The sequence below is a fragment of the Nuphar pumila genome, chromosome 12 (assembly GCF_984573655.1).
Source record: "Nuphar pumila chromosome 12, dmNupPumi1.hap1.1, whole genome shotgun sequence".
NCBI classification, from domain to species: domain Eukaryota; kingdom Viridiplantae; phylum Streptophyta; class Magnoliopsida; order Nymphaeales; family Nymphaeaceae; genus Nuphar; species Nuphar pumila.
The window spans coordinates 84,877,518-84,901,468 of NC_143260.1; the positions used below are offsets into that span (position 1 = coordinate 84,877,518).

General features: G+C 37.4%; 2 protein-coding genes across 7 annotated transcripts in view; one reads left to right on the forward strand and one right to left on the reverse strand.

Annotated features, from left to right (window-relative positions):
• LOC149821109 (uncharacterized) overlaps window positions 1–13,485 on the forward strand; it is a 49,139-nt gene extending 35,654 nt beyond the window's left edge. The window contains exons 2-3 of one of the 2 annotated variants that reach the window (XR_016426459.1): window positions 5,171–5,235; window positions 13,099–13,176. The gene's annotated coding sequence lies outside the window, so the exon portion shown is untranslated. Of the gene's footprint in view, window positions 1–5,170; window positions 5,236–13,098 lie in introns of both variants that reach the window. The other variant, XM_089982527.1, reaches the window with a different exon arrangement.
• Window positions 13,486–16,301: 2,816 nt separating this feature from the next.
• Window positions 16,302–20,182, reverse strand: LOC149821110 (dehydration-responsive element-binding protein 2C-like). Of its 5 annotated transcripts, none has more exons than XM_089983243.1 (3): window positions 19,915–20,131; window positions 17,175–17,796; window positions 16,302–17,087 (listed from the first exon to the last, which is right to left on the reverse strand). In XM_089983243.1, the coding sequence occupies exons 1-3, from the start codon at window positions 19,965–19,967 to the stop codon at window positions 16,638–16,640; spliced, it is 1,125 nt and encodes a 374-aa protein (XP_089839369.1). In that variant the 5' UTR covers window positions 19,968–20,131; the 3' UTR covers window positions 16,302–16,637. The 5 variants fall into 5 exon arrangements, with proteins under 5 accessions (XP_089839369.1, XP_089839371.1, XP_089839367.1 ...); XM_089983245.1 differs by adding an exon at window positions 19,543–19,659 and having other exon boundaries at window positions 16,302–17,796; window positions 19,915–19,972; XM_089983241.1 differs by having other exon boundaries at window positions 16,302–17,796; window positions 19,915–20,182.
• Between the last annotated feature and the right edge of the window lie 3,769 nt (window positions 20,183–23,951).

A 23,951-nucleotide genomic window follows, 5' to 3' on the forward strand; every position in this document is an offset into this window, starting at 1 on the left:
TTGTCAGGCAGGGACCGAGGTCCCTGCCATTTTGTTACTCTTGTGAGGCAGGGGCCGAGGCCCTTGCCGTTGCCTGTTGTGTCTGACAGGGGCCGAGGCCCCTGCCATTCAATTCACTGCTTGTCAGGCAGGGGCCGAAGCCCCTGCCATTCGCTGCTTTGTCTGGCAAGGGCTGATGCCCCTGCCATCCGCTGTCTTGTCATTCGTGGCAAGGGCCGATGCCCCCGCTGTTCGCCGTTTGGTCAAGATCGTCGGCCTCTACCATTCTATTTCTTTTTCTGTTATGCAGGAACCTTGACCCTGCCACTCATCAGTTTCCGCCGACAGGGCGGGTCTTACCATTGCCCTTTTGTTCTTTTGATAGCTATGTCATAATAATACTCACACTTTTGCAGACTTCGCATCGAACTCCACTCTGGCTCCGCGGCCTGAGCCTCGTGTCATCTACACTCATAGACGCACACAACTGCACGACATCCCGAGGTAGGGGAAAGTCACACGAGGATTTCAGATAAATGAAATAAATAAGACTTCTGAGATAGCATAGTTATTTTACATACCGGCTTATCTGAAGAAGTATTTAACTTATGATTGTCTGGAAAGTGTTCTTCTCGTTCTTAGCCTTTTGAAATTGCATGCTTAATGTAAACTCTATGGGTAGATTCATTCTAGCGAGAATCGAATAGTTTAATTGGCATACATGCTTACCTGTAGAATTACTTAACTTGTGATTGTCTGTTCTGCGTTTCTGCATGCTTATTCTTTTTAAATTGCATACTTAATGTAAACTTGTAAATAGACTCATTTCTAGAGAGAAACCCACCGCAATTGCTATTGTAACCGGACCCTAAGACAGGTACGGTATAAGTTTTACAAGAGGTAATGAAATACCTTGAAGTGGGAAATCAACACCTTATAGATATCAATGAGATAATGTCGACCTTCACAGGCCAATTGCTCAAAGAGCAATGCATGTCATGTACGAACCAAAAGAACCATAAAACATTAATTGTTACCCTCTCATCGTAGTCGTACCTCTAGGAAGGTACAATCGTACTTATTGGACAAGTACGTCCCATGTGTGTTGCGATGGTTGGATGATGAGGTTGTAGTAACCTCGATGCGTGCATTTAACACAATGCTGAGATCACATAAATGGTGACAACTCGCCTTCACATGCAAGATGCTCGAGTGGGTCTAATAGACCAGAGCATGTAGGATGGGGCGGCGGTTAAGAACCCCCCATCGTACCCATTCGACCTTCACGGTTCATCAAGGGAGAGGATGGATGGTACAAAAAACTCTGATGGACAGGTTGTTAACAACCACCCCACGGGCAAAAGACTCGGCTTCTCCAGTCATCGGAGTTAGGAGAATTGAGACTACCATAAATTATCCTAGGTGGTAACTCCCAGGTACTTCTGCAGAAGTTGGATGCATCCATGGGCCACAAATGCATTTGGGGATTTACTCTCTTGGTCACTGACCATCCCCTTAGGAGTGGACTCAGTCAGCCATCCGGGTTAATGAAAACACTTGACATAATATACCCCCGGATCGGTCTCGATTGTTTCTACGTTTCACGTCTGTGCGTACCCACAGGCCAGTTAATATCAGAACTTAAAGAATATCTTTTTGAATAGTTGTATATGATTGAGTCTTACACTGCTTGAAATGCTTTAACAATAGCTCTTTACACATATTACACTTGTTAGAATAGATTACAATTGTATTTGTTGTTTTAATATAATCACGGCTTATCTCATTAATGTCCTACTTTATTTTATTCTACTTATCTATTCGTGCACCTACTGGTTTGTTATGAAACTGACCCATTTCATGGGCAGGTGAGGAGTAGGACTTTACAGGCGGCCGATGACGTGGTGCAATATGGCTCAAGATTTTCCTTCTTTCTGCTGGCGTCTTGGCTCTAAGTTTTCTTTAGATTATGGAACTTTGGGAAATTGCTTATTTTGTAATAAACTGCAGATTTTATTAATAATCTATTGCATTATTTCCTCAATTCTTTTTTAGTAGTTGTTCATGTGAATGGTGGTCTTTCAGCTAACGTACCCAGGATTGTTGACTTGTGCTCCTTTCTAAATGTCTTTCGCTGTCGTTTTTAAAAGTGAAAACTTTAAATCTTTGAAAGGTTTTTCGACAATGTTTTCGAAATCACAAGTTGAAATTTTGGGGCGTTACAAAATGCTTAAGAAGCATTTAATACATTATTGAGGGGGAACACCCCTATTTATACAAAATGGAAGGAGAGGAAGAGCTCATTTTGTGCTCTCCTTAGAGTCGTTGGACCCTTGTTCAACGACTCTAAATATAGCCGTTGGACAAGGGTCCAACAACTATATTGTAGTCAAGTTCCAACTAGGAACTTGACTAAACAGTATATCTAGTTCAAGTTGAACTAGATATTTAAAAAATAGAAAATAAAGAAAAGAGAAAATAATAAAGAGGAAAAAAATATATATAATAATATTATTATATATATATATATGTTACACTTTATTTTTAACAAATTCATAATCATTTCATTAAGATATTTATCCCAAGATTGTATATAGCGTATCGTTACTTGTATCGGTTGAGCCCAAAGATAGATACATATTGTAGTGTATCGAAAAAATTGTAATTTTTAATAGTTTTTTCAAAAATTCTAAAAAAACAAGAAAAACTATCAAAAATTCTAAAAAAATTATGATACATGAAACAATGATGATTTGCATAAAATACAACCATAGCTGCATAAGACACCATCAAACATTAACTAATATAGATAATATTGCATGCATATCTATATTAAATATCTTGCACTTAAGAACATGTGACAAGACTCCTACTTTCATATTACATAAACAACAACAAAAACAAAAACAAAAACAAAATAACCAAGTTTATGAACACTTAAGTGTTAAATAACCAAGTTTTTTGAAAATATAACCTCAATCATCATCATCATTCTTTTATTCTCCTCCTTCTACGACATTCACATTGTCTGTAATATACGTGAGCTCTTCGTCATCTACCTCCTATGCTCCTTTCACGTTGAACTACTAAATGCCTTCTTCATTCAAGATGTCTTCTTCTTCTTTAACCTATGCATCCAATACATCTAAGTATTCTAAACTTAATAAATTAAATTGCTCTTTATGCCTCCTTGATGATAACTTTTTCATTTGCCTAAAAAGATAATATGAAAAATTAAAATTAGTTGAGTTTTGTATGATATAAAAAAAACTTTAAATAAACACATGAAAATGACAAATAAACACTAATCAACACCCAAATCGCTCTCACGTCTCTTAGGGTACGTGGGTTCTCTTCTAAAGGCCTCTACATAAATGAGAGAATCGACCTTAGGGAGGTCTTTGAAACTCAAAATTAAAAAATTGAGTTTCGGGTCTTTTAAAATGTGCTAGACACGTATCGGATGATACACCCTATATTGTACGATACGGTACGATACACCCTATATCGTACAATATGGTATGATACAAGGTTGTATCGTATGATACAACCGATACAGACACGATACACACTCTTATCATGATATGAGTGTGTATCGTATCGAGTTAGGCCATAGTTACGATACGTATCGTACCATATCCTACGATATGGTACAATACTTACAACATTAATTTATCCATAGCTATTGATTTGTATATGTGGAGCTCTTGGACTAGTCCCTTCATGAAGCAAAAGTTTTAATTTACAACAAACTAGATGTGGACTGCTGGAAAATCTTGTGTTGTTACTTGTTAAACATCTTCCTAATAAGATCACCATCTATAGATGCATTTTTGTATCTTACCAGAATACTTTCTCATATTCCTGACTCTAATAAAAATACCAACTGTTTTCACTTTATTCTCTATGCTTTTAAAAACATTAACTGTAAGAATAAAAGCCAAAAAATGTCTAAAAATTTCTCAAAATTGGGACAAAATAACAAATAAAACCAAATAAATGCCAATATGTTTTACGATTTAATTAACAAACAGTTAAATTGGAATTAGGATGTTTAGCAGTGGCTACAACTCATTAAGAATTCTCTGACCACCTGTAAGAATGAGCATGTTTTTGGAACCAAAGCGAAATGCTTTATGCACAAAATGCCTTATAGCATATGCTTTGAGTTGTAGAGATGTATGCCTCTTAAGTTATTGATCCTTCTTACATTCCAGTGCTTTATGCACAACCGTTGGATGACATGACATAAGTTGGGCTGAGTCACTAAAAGCAAAAGACTTGACAAATAAAAACTTGCATTGGTTTTTTGTTCATGCTGGGTTTTTATTTTGATTTTTTCAATGGGGCTTCTTTTACTAAGGGTTTATGCATGGGGTGCTGCTTTTAAATCCCATTGTTGGTTGTTTTATGTGGCACTGGGATGGTTGCGTGCTTGCGGAGAATTTCTTCAGCCTTGACCAGGAAGATCATGTTGCTTTTGTAAGAATATGAGCTCCTTCAAGGATGTTCGCTAGATCACCAACAATGGATACTCAAAGAGTTCCAACAAAAGTACCGAAATGAACACTCACAAGAACCAAGAATGGTTCACACACAAATACCCACTAAATGGGTATTCAACAACAAGAGGAAAAAATAGTGGTATTATTGATTGTAATCCACAAAAAATACAATACAATGAGAGGGGGCAATGCCCCATATTTATACACAAAATGGGGTTTAGAGGAGAGAGTCGTTGGCCTCCCAACGTCTCTATTTAGAGCCGTTGGGAGTCCAACGACTCTTTGTATTGACTTGGTCAAATGTTGACTAGTCAAATACAAACTAAATTTGAACTTAAAAAAGGTAAAAATCCTATACAAACTAAACTAAAATAAAAAAGTAAAAAAAACCTAGTTATCCTAGTTATGATACATTATTTAACAACTTTTTTCTTTTTCTCTGTGCTTCAATGTGTATCATTAACATCAACTACTGAAGAACTGCCTTTCTGAAAAAAAAGTTATATGTTTGTATGTTGATAATGAAATTGGACTTTGTTAATCTGTTCCCATTCTTTGTCGTCAAATTGAGCTCTAGTTGGTGGTTACACACATTTCTTGTTGGCTAGAAACCTGTTCTTTCTGAGTGCTGATTTTCCTTATTTGTTTTCATCTTTTGGATACTCTTTGGTTCATTGGCAATTCAGGATTATATCTCTATATATTCTCCGATGGATGCAACTACTATTTTTTCCCCAAACGCAGTAACATGGTATGAGATCTACTGCTTTTGGTGCATCATTTCCTGATTTTGCATCCAACTGGATTGATTTTAAGTTAAGCGCCTTCTCTTCATGAATCTGTCTTGTGTGTCTATTTTTCTTTTCCTGCTGATACGTTCAAAAATACTGTTATCATAATCTTCTTGACTGTATTGTAATGCCTTGAGCTTATTTAGTCTTATGCTGGTTATTCATTTATTTCACATAGTTATTTTTTTTTCCTGTTTTTTTATCTTTCGTATTCGTTGATCCTGTTATCCTACATTTCTAGAATATATTCCTTCATTTTCTTCGTTATATCTCTTTCAACATTATGCTACTTGTGGTCTTTTTGCCTTGATATTGATTCTTAAAACCCACCCTTTTAATCATCCCTAACTGGCTCAGTAGCTCCTGTTAGGCTATGTAGGTGAGGCAAGTGAATGCCAATGATTCATCTCAACCTGTTTGTTTTTCTACTCTTAAGATGTGCTTAGGTTTGAGATACAACATAGCTCTTGCTGTTTCATGATTGAGGTACAATGCAAGTGTTTCATGTGGACTGATACTATCCACAAAACTTTGGACATCAAGTGCCATGGTCCTTCACATTTTCATAAATATCAATGGCGTTGTATCCATTATGTAAACAGAAGGGTGCCAAATTAAATGCTTACTTTAAAAATTTACTCCAGGTTTTCTTGGTGCATCAACATTTGGAGTTAAATTATATGAGATGCCCTTGTGGTATTGATGTGTTATTTCTCAGGAATTCCTGTTGACAGGATTTTCATAAACAATGTCTAATGTTAATATTCTTCTTGTCTATCCAAATGCTTGTCTCTACAGTAGATATTGTTAATGTTCATGAAAGATTGACGTCAACAATCAAGAGTCACTGTTCACAAGTGCCCATGTGGTTTTTCAGGGACTCTAGGTATGCCACAAGAACTGCAGCCTATAAAACTAAACCAGTTGTGCAGATATTAGTGTCTTCCACGAGATTGATCTATTCTTTGCCTCTGTAGTGGTATTGTTTTCAGGCCCTTCATTTATATTGGATGCATGAGCACGTTGCTATGTGACACAATTTGTGACATTATTGAGCAACTGTGACTGGCCAAGACGATCTGAGCCCAACTCTTAACAATACTAGTAGCAGGATGCGTTCACACTATGACAACAATCACACACACAAAAGAAGAAAATAAATGGAAAACATAAAAGCGAGGAGTCCGTGCAAAAGCTAAGATGCAAGGATACAGTCAGAGTAATGTTCATTTTACTACAATGGATAACTGGCAGATGTTAGAAGAAAACTGTAAAAATGTCTTCCTCGCGTAAGGATTACAAATCCGTAACTTTTCGAGGAATCCTTCATCAGTGGTTGTGAATGACCGACTTTCTCAATCTTTTCGACCTTGGTTCCTTAGGAGCAAGTCAGAAAGATTCCTCTTTTTCACTCCCTCCTTTCATAACCTGAGTTAGTAGAAGTAAGAGATAAGAGAGACCTTGCTCCTTATGGGCTAACCAGAAAAGTGCAACCTGTAAGTCCTTTGTGGGGCGCTGAGGGTCGGGGTCCCACACAAGCGGTGGAGTATGTGGTTTAATTCGATGCAAAGCGAAGAACCCTTACCAGGGCTTGTACAATGGAACCTGCAGGTGTATATTCTCCAACCTCCAATGGGATTGACATATAGCTAGCAAAGTTCAAGACCAAAACCATTGAAGAACTTTAGCCCCCTCTCTATTTTGTAACATTATACAATGTTGAAAGTGCCTATGTGAGCCATGTAGCACTTTGGTTATGGCTTCTGCACAAGGCTATGTTACAAGTCTGTCATGGCTCCAGCTATGTCTCTTGTTTGGTTCAATCAAAAGCTGTATCATCTACATCGATTCTTTCACTCTGCATGATTACTTGGTTCATTCAGAATTATAAGTATGTGGGATATACACTAGGCAGTGGCTATTTTGTTGTCCGGCAGACAACTAAATGGCACAATGAGATCGACGTTGCAAAGGGAAGCATTTAATTGCAAGAAGGTATGGAGAAAGATACAGATAGTTCAAGTGAAGATGAAGATGAGGTGATTGTTAATATATATATATACATGTATATATATACATGTATATATATATATATATATATATATATATATATATATATATATATATATATATATATATATATATATATATATATATGTGTGTGTGTGTGTGTGTGTGTGTGTATATTCTTCTTTATGTATTTATATCAAAATACCTGATAGGGGTATTTTGGTAATTTCACTGCACCATTTATTTTTTCTTAGGTTTTTTTCTTTTTCATTTTTTATATTTTTTTCATTTTTATTTTTTTGGGACCATTGGGGGCCCCACCAATATAGTCGTTGGGGCTCCCCAACAACTGTATTGGGAGCCCCAATGGCCCCCTCTTAGTTGCTTTTTCCTCTATAAATTGAGGGGCTCTCCCCTCTTGTAAGTGTGCTTGTATTCATCTTTTTACCTCTCAATAATATTTCATTTGCCTTTTTAGCATTCTCCCTTAGTGGGTTTGTGTATTGTGCACATTATGTGCTTGTAATTCTTGGTTCTATGTTAAACTCTTCTAAGAGTTATCTTATTATTTGTATTTTCACATTGTTCATTGCATGGTATCAAATCCAATTGGGTTACTTGTGATCTTGGAAGTATTTTTCTAAGTTCTTTCTCATCTCTACCTCTCTTTGTCATCATGGAGCACGCCACAAGAGTTGAACTTTCCTTCAAGCTCAACGGATCAAATTATTTGATGTGGGCGTCAGCCATGGAGAATCACCTTCGTGGAAAAAAGCTATGGGGCTTCATGATGGGGACTACTCTTGAACTAACATTAAAGCTCACAAAGATTGAAGGTGGTGTCAAGAAGGCTCTTGATGGTGAAGATCGCATTAAAGCAATCAATAAGCATCAAACTAAGGTAGAAGATTGAGAAAGTAACCACACCAAAATTTTGGCGTGGTTTGTGAACAATGTTACATAAAAATTTGTGCCAACATTGTTAAGTTTAGAAGAGCCAATGAAGCTTGGTTCTTTCTTAAGGGTATGTATACCAAAAAAGATTTAGCTAGACAATTTTTTTTGTCAAGTAAAAATTTGATCTACTAAACAAGGGGACATGAGTGTCCGAGATTACTTTAGTGCTTTGTCTCCCCTTTGGGATGAACTTGCTCTTCTTGAGCCCAAATGGGTGGCTCCGGAAGATGTTGAATTAAGAAGAGAACAAGTTAAGAAAACATTTTTTTCAATTTCTCCACGATTTTAGACTGAAATTTGAACAAGTGACGGCATCTTTTCTTCATAGAAGCAAGGCCTTACCTATTGAAGATGCCCTTGTCAAAGTGTGCCAAGAGGAAATTCGTCTTGGCATGACTCATAAAAGTGATGAGATTTTGGCCGTCACTAGGCCGGGATTCAATGTTAAGCCTCATAGGTCTTCCTACTTTGCCAAAAATAATGGATTTAGAAAGGGTGCCATTTGCCACTATTGTAATGAACAAGGTAATATCAAACCGGTTTGTCCTAAGCTCAAAGGAAAAATGGCCGCAGTTGGTGAAAATATCCAAAATAAAGAAGAGGTGAGCAACAATGGAGGAGACATTAAAGACACTCTAAATCAAATTTCGGAGGCACTTCAACATCTTCTTAAGTGTTCCTCTACTTCGGGTGCCGCTATAGCAACCTCTTCATTTCTTCTAGGTATGTGGATGTTGGACTCCGGTGTTTCTTTTCACATGACAGCTCATAAACACACCCTTTCTAATGTTCATTCTATTCCCATAACATCGTATGTTTCAACGGCCGATAGGACTTCTTTGAAAATTGAAAACATTGGAACACTTGATTTAAAACATTCTCAAAATTTATTTGTTCCAAAAGTAAGGGTGGTTCTAAAAATCAATTTAAACTTATTTTCTGTTTTCAAATTACTGATCAAGGATGCCAAGTCTCTTTCTCACCTAAGGATTGCATCGTGCAGAGTCTTCAGTCAGGGAAGCTGATTGGGCAAGGTCATAGGAGGGGTGATATGTATTTCATGGATTTTTTGACACTACCATCCAAGTCATTTTGTAAATATCAAAAGTATAAATCTTTGGCACAAGAGACTTGGCCATCCAAATTTTTCAAAGATGTTTCTCTTCTCCTTTTTGGGAAACTTATAATGAAAAAGTTATGACTTGTAAAGATTGCATCTTTGGTAAATCAAAAGCCACTCCTTTTCCTCAAAGAAGGTTTGTCTCTATACGACCGTTTGAATTAGTTCATTCTGATGTTTGGGGTCCTTCTCCTATCATGTCTAAGGGAGATTTCTCATATTATGTAATCTTTGTGGATGATTTCACTAGATACACATGGATTTTCTTTCTAAGTAGAAAATCCAAAGTGTTTTCCATCTTTAAAGATTTTTATGCAATGATTAAAAATCAATTTCTAAGTAATTTGTCTATTCTAAGATCCGATTCCGGAGGAGAATATATGTCAAATGAATTTCAAACTTATATCAAAGATCTTGTCCTAACACACCACAACAAAATGGTCTTGTGAAAAGAAAACATAGGCACATTATGGAAACAACTAGAACTCTTCTAATTTCTAAAAATATTCCAAAATCTTTTTGGGCCAAAGCCGCTTTAACTTCAACATATCTTATTAATAGAACTCTGTCATCTTTAAAAAATGTTTCTCCTTTTGAAAAACTTTATAATATGTCTCCGGATTTCAAAAGGCTAAGAATTTTTTGTTGTAAATGTTATGTACTTACTCACAAAAATGATAAGTTTTTCCCGAAGGCTATTGAATGTGTTTTCTTAGGATATGGTGAAAAACAAAAGGGATATCAATGCTTTGATATATCGAATAATAAACTTTATATCTCAAAAGATGTTACTTTCCTTGAAGAAAAAGATGGTTTTGCAAATAATGAGCCAAAAGAAAACAATGATTACTCTTATTTGATTTACTACCCTGCCAAGTTGAATCAAATTCAATTGAGAATATTGAACCTCTCAATGAAGTTAAAAATCAAAATGATCAAATTTTTAACAATGAAAGAAATGAATCTCATGAAAATATAGATGAGCATATAACAAATAATACTCAAGTTTATACTAGAAGAAGTTAAAATACTCATCCATGTGCTTTTGATAATTTTTCTCAAAATATGTCTTTAGAAGAATCATCTCAAAGAAGGTCAAACCGTATTTCTTGAGCACCAAATAGATTTGTATCTTATGAGTCCTTTTCACCACATTTTCGAACTTATCTATTAGCTATTCACTCTATTTATGAACCATCTCATTATAATGATGCTAAACAATATGCACATTGGAATGAAGTCATGAAACATGAACTCAATGCTCTTAAGAAGGCCCAAACTTGGGAAATTGTGGATCCTCTTCAAGGAAAGAAACCCATAGGACGTAGATGGGTTTTTAAGGTAAAAATAAACAGTGATGGATATTTAAAAAGATATAAAGCTAGATTGATAGTTAAAGGATATGCACAAGAGTATGAGATAGATTATGATGAGACGTTTGCTTCGGTTGCTCGAATGACAAGTGTTCGAGCTCTTATTGCAATTGCTTCTGTTAAAAATACTTTTTTAAATGGAGATCTTAGTGAAGAGGTTTATATGGATTCTCTTCCTGGTATGAGTTTAAATGGAAAAGTTTTGAAACTTAAGAAAGCATTGTATGGTCTTAAACAAGCTCCCAAGGCTTGGTATGACAAGTTTAGTAATGTACTAATTAACTTGGGTTTTGTTTCTTGTTATAGTGACACTGCTCTCTTTGTTAAGAAAACATGTGATTCTATTGTAATTCTGCTCTTTTATGTTGATGATATGATCATCACAGGAAGTGACAAAGAGGGAGTAAATGACATTAAATCTATGTTAATTTTTTTTTATATGTTTGACTTGGGTTTTTTGAGATACTTTCTAGGTATTAAGGTGGCCTATTCAAAGCGAGGATATATTCTATCCCAAATGAAGCTGGCAGCAGGCATTTGCGCTAAGTCGAGGATTTTTTATGATAAGAAAGTAGAAACTCCTAAAGTTATAAATGCCAAATTAAGACTTGAAGATGATATTCTACTTGATGATCTACTCCTTATCGACAATTAATTGGATCACTTACCTATTTGTCTATTACTCGGCCGGATATTGCTCATGTTGTTCATTCTGTAACCCAATTTCATCATGCCTCTACGATAGTTCATATGGCCGCTGTCATGAAAATTGTGCGATATATCAAGAATACTATCTTAAAAGAACTTTTTTTATCCTCCTCTTCCTCTTTTGATTTGACTGCTTATACTGATGCAGATTGGCGTGGTAATCCCAATGATCGAATCTCAACTACTGTTATTGTATTTTCTTAAGAGACTCGCTTATTTCTTGGAGGTGCAAGAAACAACAAAAAGTATTCTTGTCATCAACTGAAGCTGAATATCATGCCATTACGACTACAACCATAAAAACTATATGGCTTAAAAGTCTTCTTGGTGATATGGAGGTCATCATCTGAACTTCTTCCAAGATGTGCTCTGATAACAAGAGTGCGATCTACATTGCAAGCAATCATACTTTCCATGAGCGCACCAAGCATATTGAAATGAACTGTCACTATGTTCGAGATGAATACCTCAGGAGAACTATTACATTACTTTTTGTTACATCAGAACATTAGTTGGCTGACTTCTTCACCAAGGCGCTTCCGACCATAGTGACAAACATTTTTATCGGCAATTTTTTATTTTTCAAAAACTCGTGAGAAATTGAAAAAAATCCATAAATCTCATATTTTTTTCGGCAAAATCTCGACAATAAAAAAATTAATTAAAAAATATAAATTTTTTTATAAGAAAATATTAATAAAAATTATTTAAAAATAAAAATACACGATTTTTTTTGCGATAAATAACCGTTTAAAATGTAAATATCGCGTTTAAATCACGATATTTATGTTTTTTAATTGTCGTTTTAAACTTTCAGGCAATTTCTCGCGATATTATCGCGAGATTTTCATAAATCTTGCGCTATTTGTCACACTGCTTCCGACTCCTCGCTTCTTGTTTCTCCTTAGCAAACTTTCGGTTTTCTCCTCGTAAAGTTTGAGGGATGTTAATATATATATATATATATTCTTCTTTATGTATTTATATCAAAATACCTGATAGGGATATTTTGGTAATTTTACTGCACCATTTATTTTTTCTTAGTTTTTTTTTCTTTTTTGTATTCTTTTTTTATTTTATTTTATATTTTTTTGGGACCATTGGGAGCCCCACCAATATAGTCGTTGGGGCTCCCCAACGACTATATTGGGAGCCCCAATGGCTCCCTCTTAGTTGCGTTTTCCTTTACAAATTGAGGGGCTCTCCCCTCTTGTAAGTGTGCTTGTACTCATCTTTTTACCTCTCAATAATATTTCATTTGCCTTTTTGGCATTCCCCCTTAGTGGGTTTGTGTATTGTGCACATTATGTGCTTGTAATTCTTGGTTCTTTGTTAAACTCTTCTAAGAGTTATCTTGTTATTTGTATGTCCGCATTGTTCATTACAGTGATGACTAAAATGGAAATGGTATGTAAATGTTAGCCTGTCCGGAAATTTAGAAGATATTTTCTGAAAGGCATCAGCAAATCTCTTTCAACATCAAAGATGGCTGAATTTTTCCTCCAAGAGTATTGATATTTTTCTTATCATCTTGAAAGGGACGAGCATTTTAGTTTGTGTACAAACTTCAAGGAGAAATATTCTGAAGATATTTCGTGGACTGAGGATTTGGGTTACACCCTGGCTAACGGATTTTGTGTGACCTTGATGTGCAGATTTCCGAAAACAATATTGGTTCCTTAGAGTTCTCTGATCGGTTGCTTTGGAAGGTGGCAGCTGAGAGAGAGAGAGAGAGAGAGAGAGAGAGAGAGAGAGAGAGAGAGAGAGAGAGAGGTCATGTTAAGGTGGGTCTCTTGCATTGAAATTTAATAGCGTATCACCAATGAGGTATTTTTGAATTGTTTTCTGAAGTTAATGAAAGCTTTCTATAGTGCGGGTGAACTCGGTCTTGGAAGCATAACATTGATTTCCCAAAGAAACTGTGGAAGAATGTTACTTAGCTTCTCTAGATTTTGGACAGCTTGAGGGTGGTTATATTGAAAATGACTGTACTGTACAACTAATTTGACACTTTTCTCGAAATGCTATATAATTTTTGATATTCTTCTCATGTCCAAAATTGCAAATATCTGGATTTAGAAATGCCTTTTTATCCTTTGGCACATGCGAACTTCTTACTATAAACTTTTCAAATATGTGATTTTTATGTATAAGAGTCTTTATTAAATTTGTATCTCTTTGATCTGACATTGAAAACTTGTGTTTTTACCGTCGTTGAAAAACTGAGACACGAGTATAACTTTTATGTTTTGAGTTAGAATCGAAAACCCTTTTAGGGTTCTTGTTTTTTAGTTTCAAAACCAAAATAGAAACATACTCTATCGATTAGAACAACCGAACAATCTATCTTCAAAAGATGTTTCGACCTATAAAATAAGGGATTTTGAAAAAAAAATTAGACAAAAATACCTTTTCAATGACATGTTTTGTTGTAAAACGCGGAATGGATGCTGAAATACAACTCTGATAGCGTTTTTAAAACAAGAGATGAAGGGGTAGCTGTCATTTTTTAGTTTATTCTATGATATTTTTTTATTACTGAAAATCTGAAGAAACAATAAAAAGAAAGAAGACATATTGAGATGTTAGCTTTTCAATACCATCAAGATCATCTTGATCTGATGAGCGGTTTGAGGGAAACCTTCTGTAAGATATAGATTGTACAATATAGGCAAGGATGAGAAAGTCTATATAAAATGAAAAAATATGCATAAAAATATGTAAAGATAAGAAAATTCAAATAAAATGAGAAAGTTTGCATAAAATGTATGTGAGGATGATGAAGCTAAAATGAGGAAGCCTACATAAAAATAAGTTTGAACATTTTGTTAAACTCAAACCTTGAAACTTCGCAAATATTTGACTAAGTTTGCATATACTTCAGAACTTTATATAGAAATAGGTGTGAACATCCTGTTAAACTTAGAACATGCATTTAAGAAAAAATCACATATTTAAGAGAAAAATCGCATATATAGGACTCCACATATATTTAAGAGAAAATCACATGTATAGAAGAAACTCAATGAGAAAATTATATTTAAGAAAAAATCACATGTTTAGAAGGAAATATATATATAAAAGAGAAAAATTGCATATATAAGAGGAAAATCACATATATAGGAAAAACATCGCATATATATATATATATATATATATATATATATATATATATATATTGCTGAATAGCTTTTGTTATCCGATCATTATCTCTCTGATCCAACGTCAAAAACTTGTGTTTTTATGATCATTGAAAAACTTAGAGCTGAAAATCTCTTTAGGGTTCTTGTTTTTGAGTTTCAAAAATAAAATAAAAATATGCTTTTGTAGACTTAACAACCTAATAATCTATCTTTTAGAGAACATTTTTTCTCAACCGTTTATCATATCTAGGTGATCTTGATGGCATTGAAAAGCTCACGTCTCAATATGTCTTCTTTTTTTCATTTTTCTTGATTTCAGCATAGATGATCAGAAAATAACATAAAACAAACTGAAAGGCGCAGCCACACTTGTTAACTTGTTCTAGTCTGCATGTTTCTCTTTCAGTTTTGAAACTAAAAAATGAGAACCTGATTTTCGGTTTTGAATCAAAACAGAAAATTTATAAGCCGATGTCTCAGCTTTTCAACGACAATAAAAACATAAATTTTTGACGTCGGATTAGAGAGATACAGATATGAGAACAAAGACCGTTCTTTAGGAAACAATCATATTTGGTAAAAAATGTGCATATATTTAAGTATTTTAAAATTAAATATTTTTTAATTTGAATATAAAAAGAATAACAAAAATTACCAAGCTTTTTGAAAAATATGTCAACTTAGTCGTACAGTAGTCATTTTCAATTGGTTATATCTAATAAGAAGTCCTCTTTCTATTGCAAAACCACCACCCCACGAGGGCTCTGCCCCTCATCATGTAGGGGCTGAGCAGGGGAAACTCGTGAACTTCAGCAACTTGACAGGATATAAGTTGGGAACCCACGAGTGTGCATCCCTGGTGGGCAAGTGGGGATGTCTCTGTTTCATCTCTGGGGTACAGCCTGTCAGCACCTGATCTGCTGTCCCGAAACCTTTTATGAAGCCAAGTTTCGAAAGACTGGCACGAGACATCTCCATTTCATGGCAACGTTGCTTGACCTACAAGTTAGATCAGGTCAATGAGGAAATGTGTTTTGACCGAATGAAACTTGAACTGCAAGCTTATTATTAGGTCTGTAAACGGATTGGATATATTCAGATATCCAATCCCAGTCCAACATGTTTTTTTGGATATAGATGCTTTAAGTAAAATCCAAATGTGGATTCAGATTAGATTCGGATCTATTCAAATTGGATAACTTACAAAATCGGATCAGATCCGAATTAGCATTTTAATGTGGATCTGAAGGTGATCCTAACCAAAATCCAACCCAACCCAAATGCAGTTTTTACACGTAAATAGCATTGTTTTATTCTATCTTTCCGGATCCAATACTACCACACATATTTTGGATTCAGATTCAATCGAACTTCTTTGGATTTTATTCAGATCCAGATGGGAATTCAGATCTACTGTTAGCATCTCGGATTCAGATTTGAATCTGTCAAAATCCAGCCCACCCGAATCTAACCCATTTGAACCCCTTATCGTGGAAAAAATGCGAGTGAGGTCTGACGACCACCTGCCTTATGTGACCACCTTTGAAAGCAACACACACCCATGCGCCAGAGAGATTTGATCCAGTGCCTTAACCTCGGCACCTTCACAACCACCCTGCTGACCACGCGGACCAACATGCAAACATATTCAAACGCATGCCAGGAGAGTCTGTGTTTAATCACAATGTATTCAGAACACCACTGCTATGTACACGGGGCCAAAGAAAAAAAATAAATAAAAGAATGAACGTATTTACAGCATAAGAGAGTCTGAACCTCTATCTCATACCATACAGAACAGGAAAAGAAAACAAATTGTGTTGGATAAGAAACCACCAACGCTTATCTATAGTGTACAGAGCCTCCACCTATAAAGAATCAATCCACTTCCTCAAGCAGCTAATCACCTTCATTCTCCTGCTGAACCACCGGTAGAAAGCAAAGCGGGCCATAAAATATCTTCCAACCTCACCACTGACCACCCCTCTGGAACAGCATCCAACCACTCCCCTACAGCATCTTTGAGTCACCCCACCTGGCATACATCGAGGCTACTGATCCTTGGTGCCATTTTGCTTGGCATACAGCTCCCTGTTTTCCCATTGGAACAAGGGAGATAGGTAGGGTGGTGTTTGAAACCCTCCATTCATGAATCCTTCATTACAGTAGTCCTGTCCCAGGCTTTCCACTTGGCCTACCCCATGGTCAAGTGCCTCCATATACAAGGGTCTGACGAGTAGAACGTCTTCTTCCAGCTTGACGAAATCAAAGTCCCCATAGTCCAGGCCAACAGGAGTCTGATCCATATGTTCCAGGCTGCCGAGCAACTTAGCGTCTGGATTGTGCAGCTGGAACGATAAAGCAGCTGGACTTGAGAACTCCAGCTGCTTGCTTTCAAGGTTACCCCCCAAGCGAGCATCATTCATCAACAGTGCATTATCAGCGAGCCCACGCTGGGCCTCACCATGACTCTGTTCTTCATCCAACATATCCAACAGCTCCTGCACATCAAACATAGCATCATGTACAGGTAAATCCTGCAAGCTATTCTGCGTCAATGCAGGTTCATGATCCTGCTCTTTTTTCACCTCAGCCAAGTCAGTTTTCTCTTGATCATGCACATGATCTGCCGGTGTGATCCTGCTCTCTTCTTTGATTCCAGCTTTCTCTTCATTGGCTGTGCCGCTGCAGCTGACAATACCCGCTGACTGAGGAAGATCAGCACGACTAACTGTCATTGACGAACAGAGCAACGAGCCAGACTCTTGCGATGTTGTGTCCTGTCCGGAATAGCTGCTCACCTCTCCTTGTGTCTGTGATGTAAAGGACAAACTCTTTGAACCAGTTGAGCCTGGAAGGTTGAGACGAGCAGAGGGGCCATACATTGCTTGCGCAGCTTCATCGTATGCTCGAGCAGCAGCCACAGCAGTGCAGAATGTACCAAGCCAGAGCCGACTCCCTCTGTCTGGCTCCCTGATCTCTGCAACCCATTTTCCCCAAGTCCGCTGCCTCACTCCTCTATAAATGCAGTTAGGGTTCTCTGGGCCTCCTTTGCCAGTCATACAACCTTTCTTGGAGCCCTTGGCAGGAGCCTTCCGTATCCGTTTGCCATCTTTCGAGGCCTCTGCTAGTCTGTTTCTCTCCCTCCACCTTGCAAGAATCTCTGCCACAGAATCGCCCGAATGGCGCCTGCTGCGTACTCTTCGTTTCCTGGTCAAAAGAAGAAAATGTTTCAGCAGATGCAACAAGAAGCAACCAACAAATCATTGAAGCCAAAGTGAGTGTAACACCACAGTAAGAGACTGCAGTGAAGGTACCAATTCCATATCACTAGAATTTAGAAGAGAGCCACAGTTACATGCACACCTCGATTGACAACAGGGTAGTTAGAATTATAAACTTATCAAATGTACAATACCATAAAACAAAGATGAAATGGCTCAGACAATCTTATCAAACAGGACACAGTTCAAAGGCATATCATATCCTTGTAGGTAAGAGCCATGGTCTGAAGCATAAGCCCTGGAATGAATAATACTCATGAGGAATAGTTTCCACAACAAGGTGCATAAAAAAACAAAAATTTTGGAATCCAATTCTTTTCACACAATGCCTACAATAACAGAATATACTTCTTTTCACAATTTTTCTTTTCTTCTTGTTTTCTAAATCTTCTCCGTGCCTAAATATACATCTCATGCATGCACGACTTCACACTGTCAGGTAGTCATTTTGGCCTATATGTGACGTTCATCAGATTTTCTTTTAGGCCAAGACAAAAGATGCTGCCACAGAATGTTGACACCAAAACTAACATTATTCCATATAATAGTGCAATTCTCTTCCAAAAGCCAACGTCATGGTACCAATTCAATTTCCTGCCTTCGTCTATTGTTACAAAAACTTTATTAACAAGAACAGAATATGAGGACCGTTATCTCAAACGGACAAAACTATACAAGAGCCAAGTACTGCAAAAAGACCATCTTCAAGAAGAGCACTGCATTGGCATACTATCTAAGAATCAGGGGACTTAAAAACGCTAATGTTGGGGAACTCAGCAATGATATTCAGTCATATGAGTCTCCCAACAATTACTAGCAGATATTGGATCCTAGTTGATATCAGTCACCAAAGATTATCAATGATCATCTTCACTTGGCCTGAACAAAAGGATGCAATGCAATGAAGACGTGAAAAAGGAAAGTCACAACACTAAGCACCACCAAACTACAAAAATCAACACGAGATTATAAGTACCCAACACAGAGAAATGAACCAGATTCCAAACCAAAACAAGCCGGAGGAGGAGAGGGAGAGGGTAGAGAGAAGAGAGAAGAGAGAAGAGAGAGCCTCTCTCCAACTTCGGACCTACACAAATGACCCAAACAAACTAACATACATACCCCCCCCCCCCCCCCCCCCCCCCCCCCTCTCTCCAACTTCGGGAAAGACACAAAAATCATCGCCAATGACAAAGACAAACATCACAAAGTAGGAAAACTAATCCCCCTAAACTCCCATTCCGAATTCCAAACCGAACATTGACATGAAACCATGAACTCCTGACTAAGAAATGCTGATTGGCTGCCAAACAAATAGAACATAGTAACGGAACTTAGCACCCTAAACCCCCAGTCCCACTTCAGGGTTGAACGCTATACCCCATTTAGAAATCAGAACCAAGACTTGAATCGGTGCCTGTGCAGAACAACTCGAATCTGATTAACCAAGATTGGAATTGGAGACAATAACCGGCCTCTGTTTTTTTTTTTTGAGAGAGAGCAATTACGAATAAAGGTGGAATGACGAAAGAAGTCTTCCAACTCCTTGCACCAACAAAACCTAAACCAGGCCAAGAGAATTGCAGGAAAGAAGGAAAAAAATGGTCACTTGGTAGCACCACAACAGGAATAAAAATTCTCTACCCTCAGACTGTGACACACAAAAGCCAACCTCCAGAATCGCCATTCTCATGCCCTAAATAAAACAAAAGTACACCAACACAAGCCGGCCCGCCGTTAATTCCCCAAGCGACGCAGAGCATGCTCCTTCATTGCCCTGTCCCATCGCCTCACCAGCATGAACACAAAAGCAACAAAACAGAACAAACAAAACAAATCAGAAAACCAACCACCAATTCACCAAAATCCTAAAAAAACCACATCAGAAGAAAAGCACAAGCATTTCTAGTTCATCAAATAAACAACACCCCAACAAATAAACACACAACATAAACGTGTAAACCCCCCACCCCCAACTAAGAAGCAACAAAACCCAGAGAGAGAGAGAGAGAGAGAGAGAGAGAGAGAGAGAGAGAGAGAGTACCTATGAGGAGGCTCCGTTACAGGCTTGATCAGCCCGTTTGAAAACGAAGGCATGACCGAAGATGCTGACTCGGAAGTTGGAACAAATACCTCTCTCTCTTCTCTTAATCTTGTTTTCTTTTCCTTGAGCAGTTGGATTTTCCCAGGAGGTGAAGACGTCGCCGATTCCTCCTTGAGGAGGAGAAGCAAACGAGAGAAAAGAAGATAAAGACGAGGACGCAAAACAAGCAAACCCTCTACGGGTTATCCTTCGCCCGTTATTTATATCGTATGGTCTAGACGGAGATATTCTCTGCAAAGCTTCCTTTCTCTGGTAACGTGGCAAAGGTTTAACGGCGCCGCATCATCAGTGCTTTCCAGATTATGCTACGTGGTAGAGGAAGGTTCTGGGTGTCGAGACGGCCCTCCCGGTTGCTTCGGGCCAAAGTATGCCCCGTCTCAGCGAGCTGTCCCCCTCCGGCCCCGTTTCCCACTTTCCTAATCTTTTATTTTTTTGGGTAGGCAAGCTGTAAACTAAAGAAATAGTACTTATCAGAATTAGTATATGGATTGTGGTCCAGCCTTGACCCGACACTGGATTCAATTTCTGAAGAGTGGGTTCTGGTTCTAGATCTGGATTGACTCTGACTCAGACCTCACCACAAAATTCTAGATCCTGTTAGACAATGAGACCCTGATGACACAACGAAGCAGATGTGCAGCAGATCGAACGGCTTGCTTTAGAAGAGCTTGGATAGTGTTTCACCAATTCTTAATGAATTTTGCTTGAAGTTTTGGGCTAAATAATTTTCACCTCCTATTGTTACCGTCATGCCCAGTGTAACTGACTCACACAAAATTGCAAACGTTTCAAGTATGGGAAAATTTCAATAAACTTTGGACTGAGCTTGTCCTTTTTATCAAACTGAAACATACTCTTAATGGGAGATACCTTTGCAAAAACCCGATCTTCCACCTTGAATATAAGTTTCATATGGTGTTAGTCCGTATCTGTCGACTCTATGTTATCCGTAGTTTATTACGCATCATTTGAACCTACTCCGAGTAATGCTGCAATACTACTGGTGACTTTACTGTCATCTCACCAACCTCATTCGAGTACATTGGTGATGTGCAGAACTGTTCATACAAAACCTCAAAAGGTGCCATCTCGATCTCGAGTGATAGCTATTGTTGTATACCAACTCTGTCAAAACCACATGTAAGTCCCAATCACCCTTCCCATGAAAAATTGTGTTAAACTTTAATTTTGTATCCAAAGCTTTCTATAATTGTTTTCAAAACCGTGATGTAAAACGTGAGTCATGATCGGATATGATTGAGACAGATACTTCATGTAGTCGTATAATATCTCAGATGTACAAGTCGACTAGGCTCTCTAGGGGCTGACCGATCCAAATGTGTAGAAAGTGAGTAGATTTAGTGAGTCTATCTACTATCACCCATATAGCATCATATTGCCTACGAGTTATAGGTAAGCTCACTATAAAATCCATAATAATTTCCTCCTATTTTCACTGTAGAATCTTCATGTGTTGTAACATTTTTCCAGTCTCTGATACTCGATCTTTATCTGCTGACAAGTCAAGCACTTCGAGACATAATCTGTGATATCCTGCTTCATACCATTACACCAATACATGCACTTTAGGTCTTTAAACATCTGTGTACTGCTCGGGTGAATGATATACCTGCTCTTGTGGGACTCATCTAATATTTCAGCCCTCATTGATGTCATTAGACACCTATAATCGCTCCTTCATCCATACAATGCCATCCTTTTTAAGTAAAAAAGAGAAGTCCTCTTGCTGAGCAAGCACTTTAAATCTGTTATACTAAGGGTCTTCATGTTATGCTATAATAATCTGTGCAAGAATCTCGGGTTGGGCGGACAAGATGGACACCCTGATAGTCCTATGCTCATTTGCGAAAGGCTTTCATGTGACAAAATCCTCTAGTAATTTCCATCCTCTCCCAATTAGACTGACCAAAACACCACCAGCCTTGCAGATAAGAGAGTTTGCTATCATGTTTGCCTTCCTTGGGTGGTAAGATATATTGAACTCATAGTTTTTGATGAACTCTAACTATTGTCTTTGTCGCATGTTCAACTCTTTTTGGGAGAACAAATATTTCAAACTCTTGTAATCCGAATTTTTAGAACCAATACTAGTTAAAATATTTGACTTTTTTTTAATATAACAAAAAGTCAATGATTGGTCATCAGTTTAGAAAATGTCAGGTGGGTCACAGTTATGTATCCAACAACATACTCAAACTTTAAGCAAAACAAAACATTTTATTTATAAGTCTTTATTACAAAACCGTACTGCTTGGTAAAACAGTATTATAAAAACAAAGCCTATGTAAGTCGCGGTCTGGTGAAACCCTAGATCTTGATATCGCTCTGCTCCGTACCTCGCACAATAGGCCAACTACTTAGATTCTCCAAAAACATGGTCAATACTATACCAGACTGGTAGGAAGGCATTCCAGTTTCAACAAGCATAATATGCTTAAACACAATTGGCTATTCAAGAGTTGCAGTTGAAAACATCCATTTCGGATTGTAGCTCAAGTCTTCTGGACTTAGCGTAGTATCGTTCACATGTACTTCTGTACCGAAGCATGAGCTCCTCGAGCTCATCTTAACCATGTGAACACAACTTTAGTCTTTCACCCATTCAGTCCAACAATGTATCAAGATAAGTGCCTTACATAAGGTGATGCATGATTAACACCAACGTATATTAATTCATTAATTCATTCGTTAGTGAACCTACAACTAATGCATTGTTTCGATATTTAACTAGATCACCCTTGGAATGCAGGATAAATTAACTTCTGTATCAAACGAAACATTTGAGTATCTTTTATGATATGTATTTTTGTGCCCAAATACCTGAATGAACCTATCCGTAGCGGGGTGACAGATTTTGCTAGAAGGCCCCACACTAGGCCATTTCAGATGCTTCCTGCTATTGCAGTAGTTGGGGTCTATTGCCTATGATAAATGGACAACCCGACCTCCTAACCTCTGAGTGATGGGAGACTGCTGAACACTTTGGTGTATAATTATATAATCGAGTGGTACCACCATTGTCTCTATGATAAGCGTAAGTACTAAAGGAGTTTGATGACATAATCTTGATTATAAGAATGTCAAATACCTCATAGGCAACCAATGCATCACGCATAAAGGGTAATATGAATCCAACCCCACTCAGTCAATTTCGAAGTACAAGCCTTATCTTGTATGAGCAGCGACCCTCGTTACGTTTATTTATATGCATGTAGACATCACTTTCCGCACCTTTAGCCTTCATAAGTGCTTCACCTATTCGGGTGGATAATCAACTTTGGCACAATGTCACTTACGAGCACTATTCTTAAAATGGTAGATCACAAAAGCATGCATATGATGCGATCATCTTTGATTGATTGCTCAAACGTTATTAGCTTTTACGAGCACCATCCTGAAGAGGTGCAATAACCACTCTAACACAACGACGCTCATGAGTACTTCTCCTAATCTAGGTAAAGCCTACTCTAGCACAACGGTACTTATGAGTACTTCACCTACTCAAGGTGGATCACCTACTCTGGCACTGTGACGCTTAAGAGTATCATGCCTATTTGAGGCGGATTAGATCGAGTCATCCTGGTCGGGGTCCCAAACAACATATGTTCGTACGATGACATAGTTATGCCATCTTTGCTCAAGTATCCTTAGCTCATGTGAGCACTTCACTGATTGAGGAAAAAAATTTGGCATCGTAATACCTTAACGCAATGAGAATCCTTTTGTTGGAGAGATGCTCACCGTTGTGCTTATGTTGCATCTTCCATGGTTTATTAGAAACCTTAGCCTTAATTAGGCTTCAAACTAGTGACTTAGTGATTATGTGAAAAACCTTAAGCACTTCAATGTTTTGCACAAATCCAAAACCTTCACTTAGGAGTTTTTTTGTCAAACATCATTTTGCACAGAATAAAGTATTTGAAATGCTTGAGCAACAAGAATCGGTCACCATACAT

Bases quoted from the DNA above. Each gene is read 5' to 3' on its own strand.
- LOC149821110 (XM_089983241.1), bottom strand. From the start codon at position 19,967: ATGCCTTCGTTTTCAAACGGGCTGATCAAGCCTGTAACGGAGCCTCCT. The intron at 17,797-19,914 runs GTACTCTCTCTC...TCTTTTGACCAG, and splicing joins GTAACGGAGCCTCCTCATAG to GAAACGAAGAGTACGCAGCA.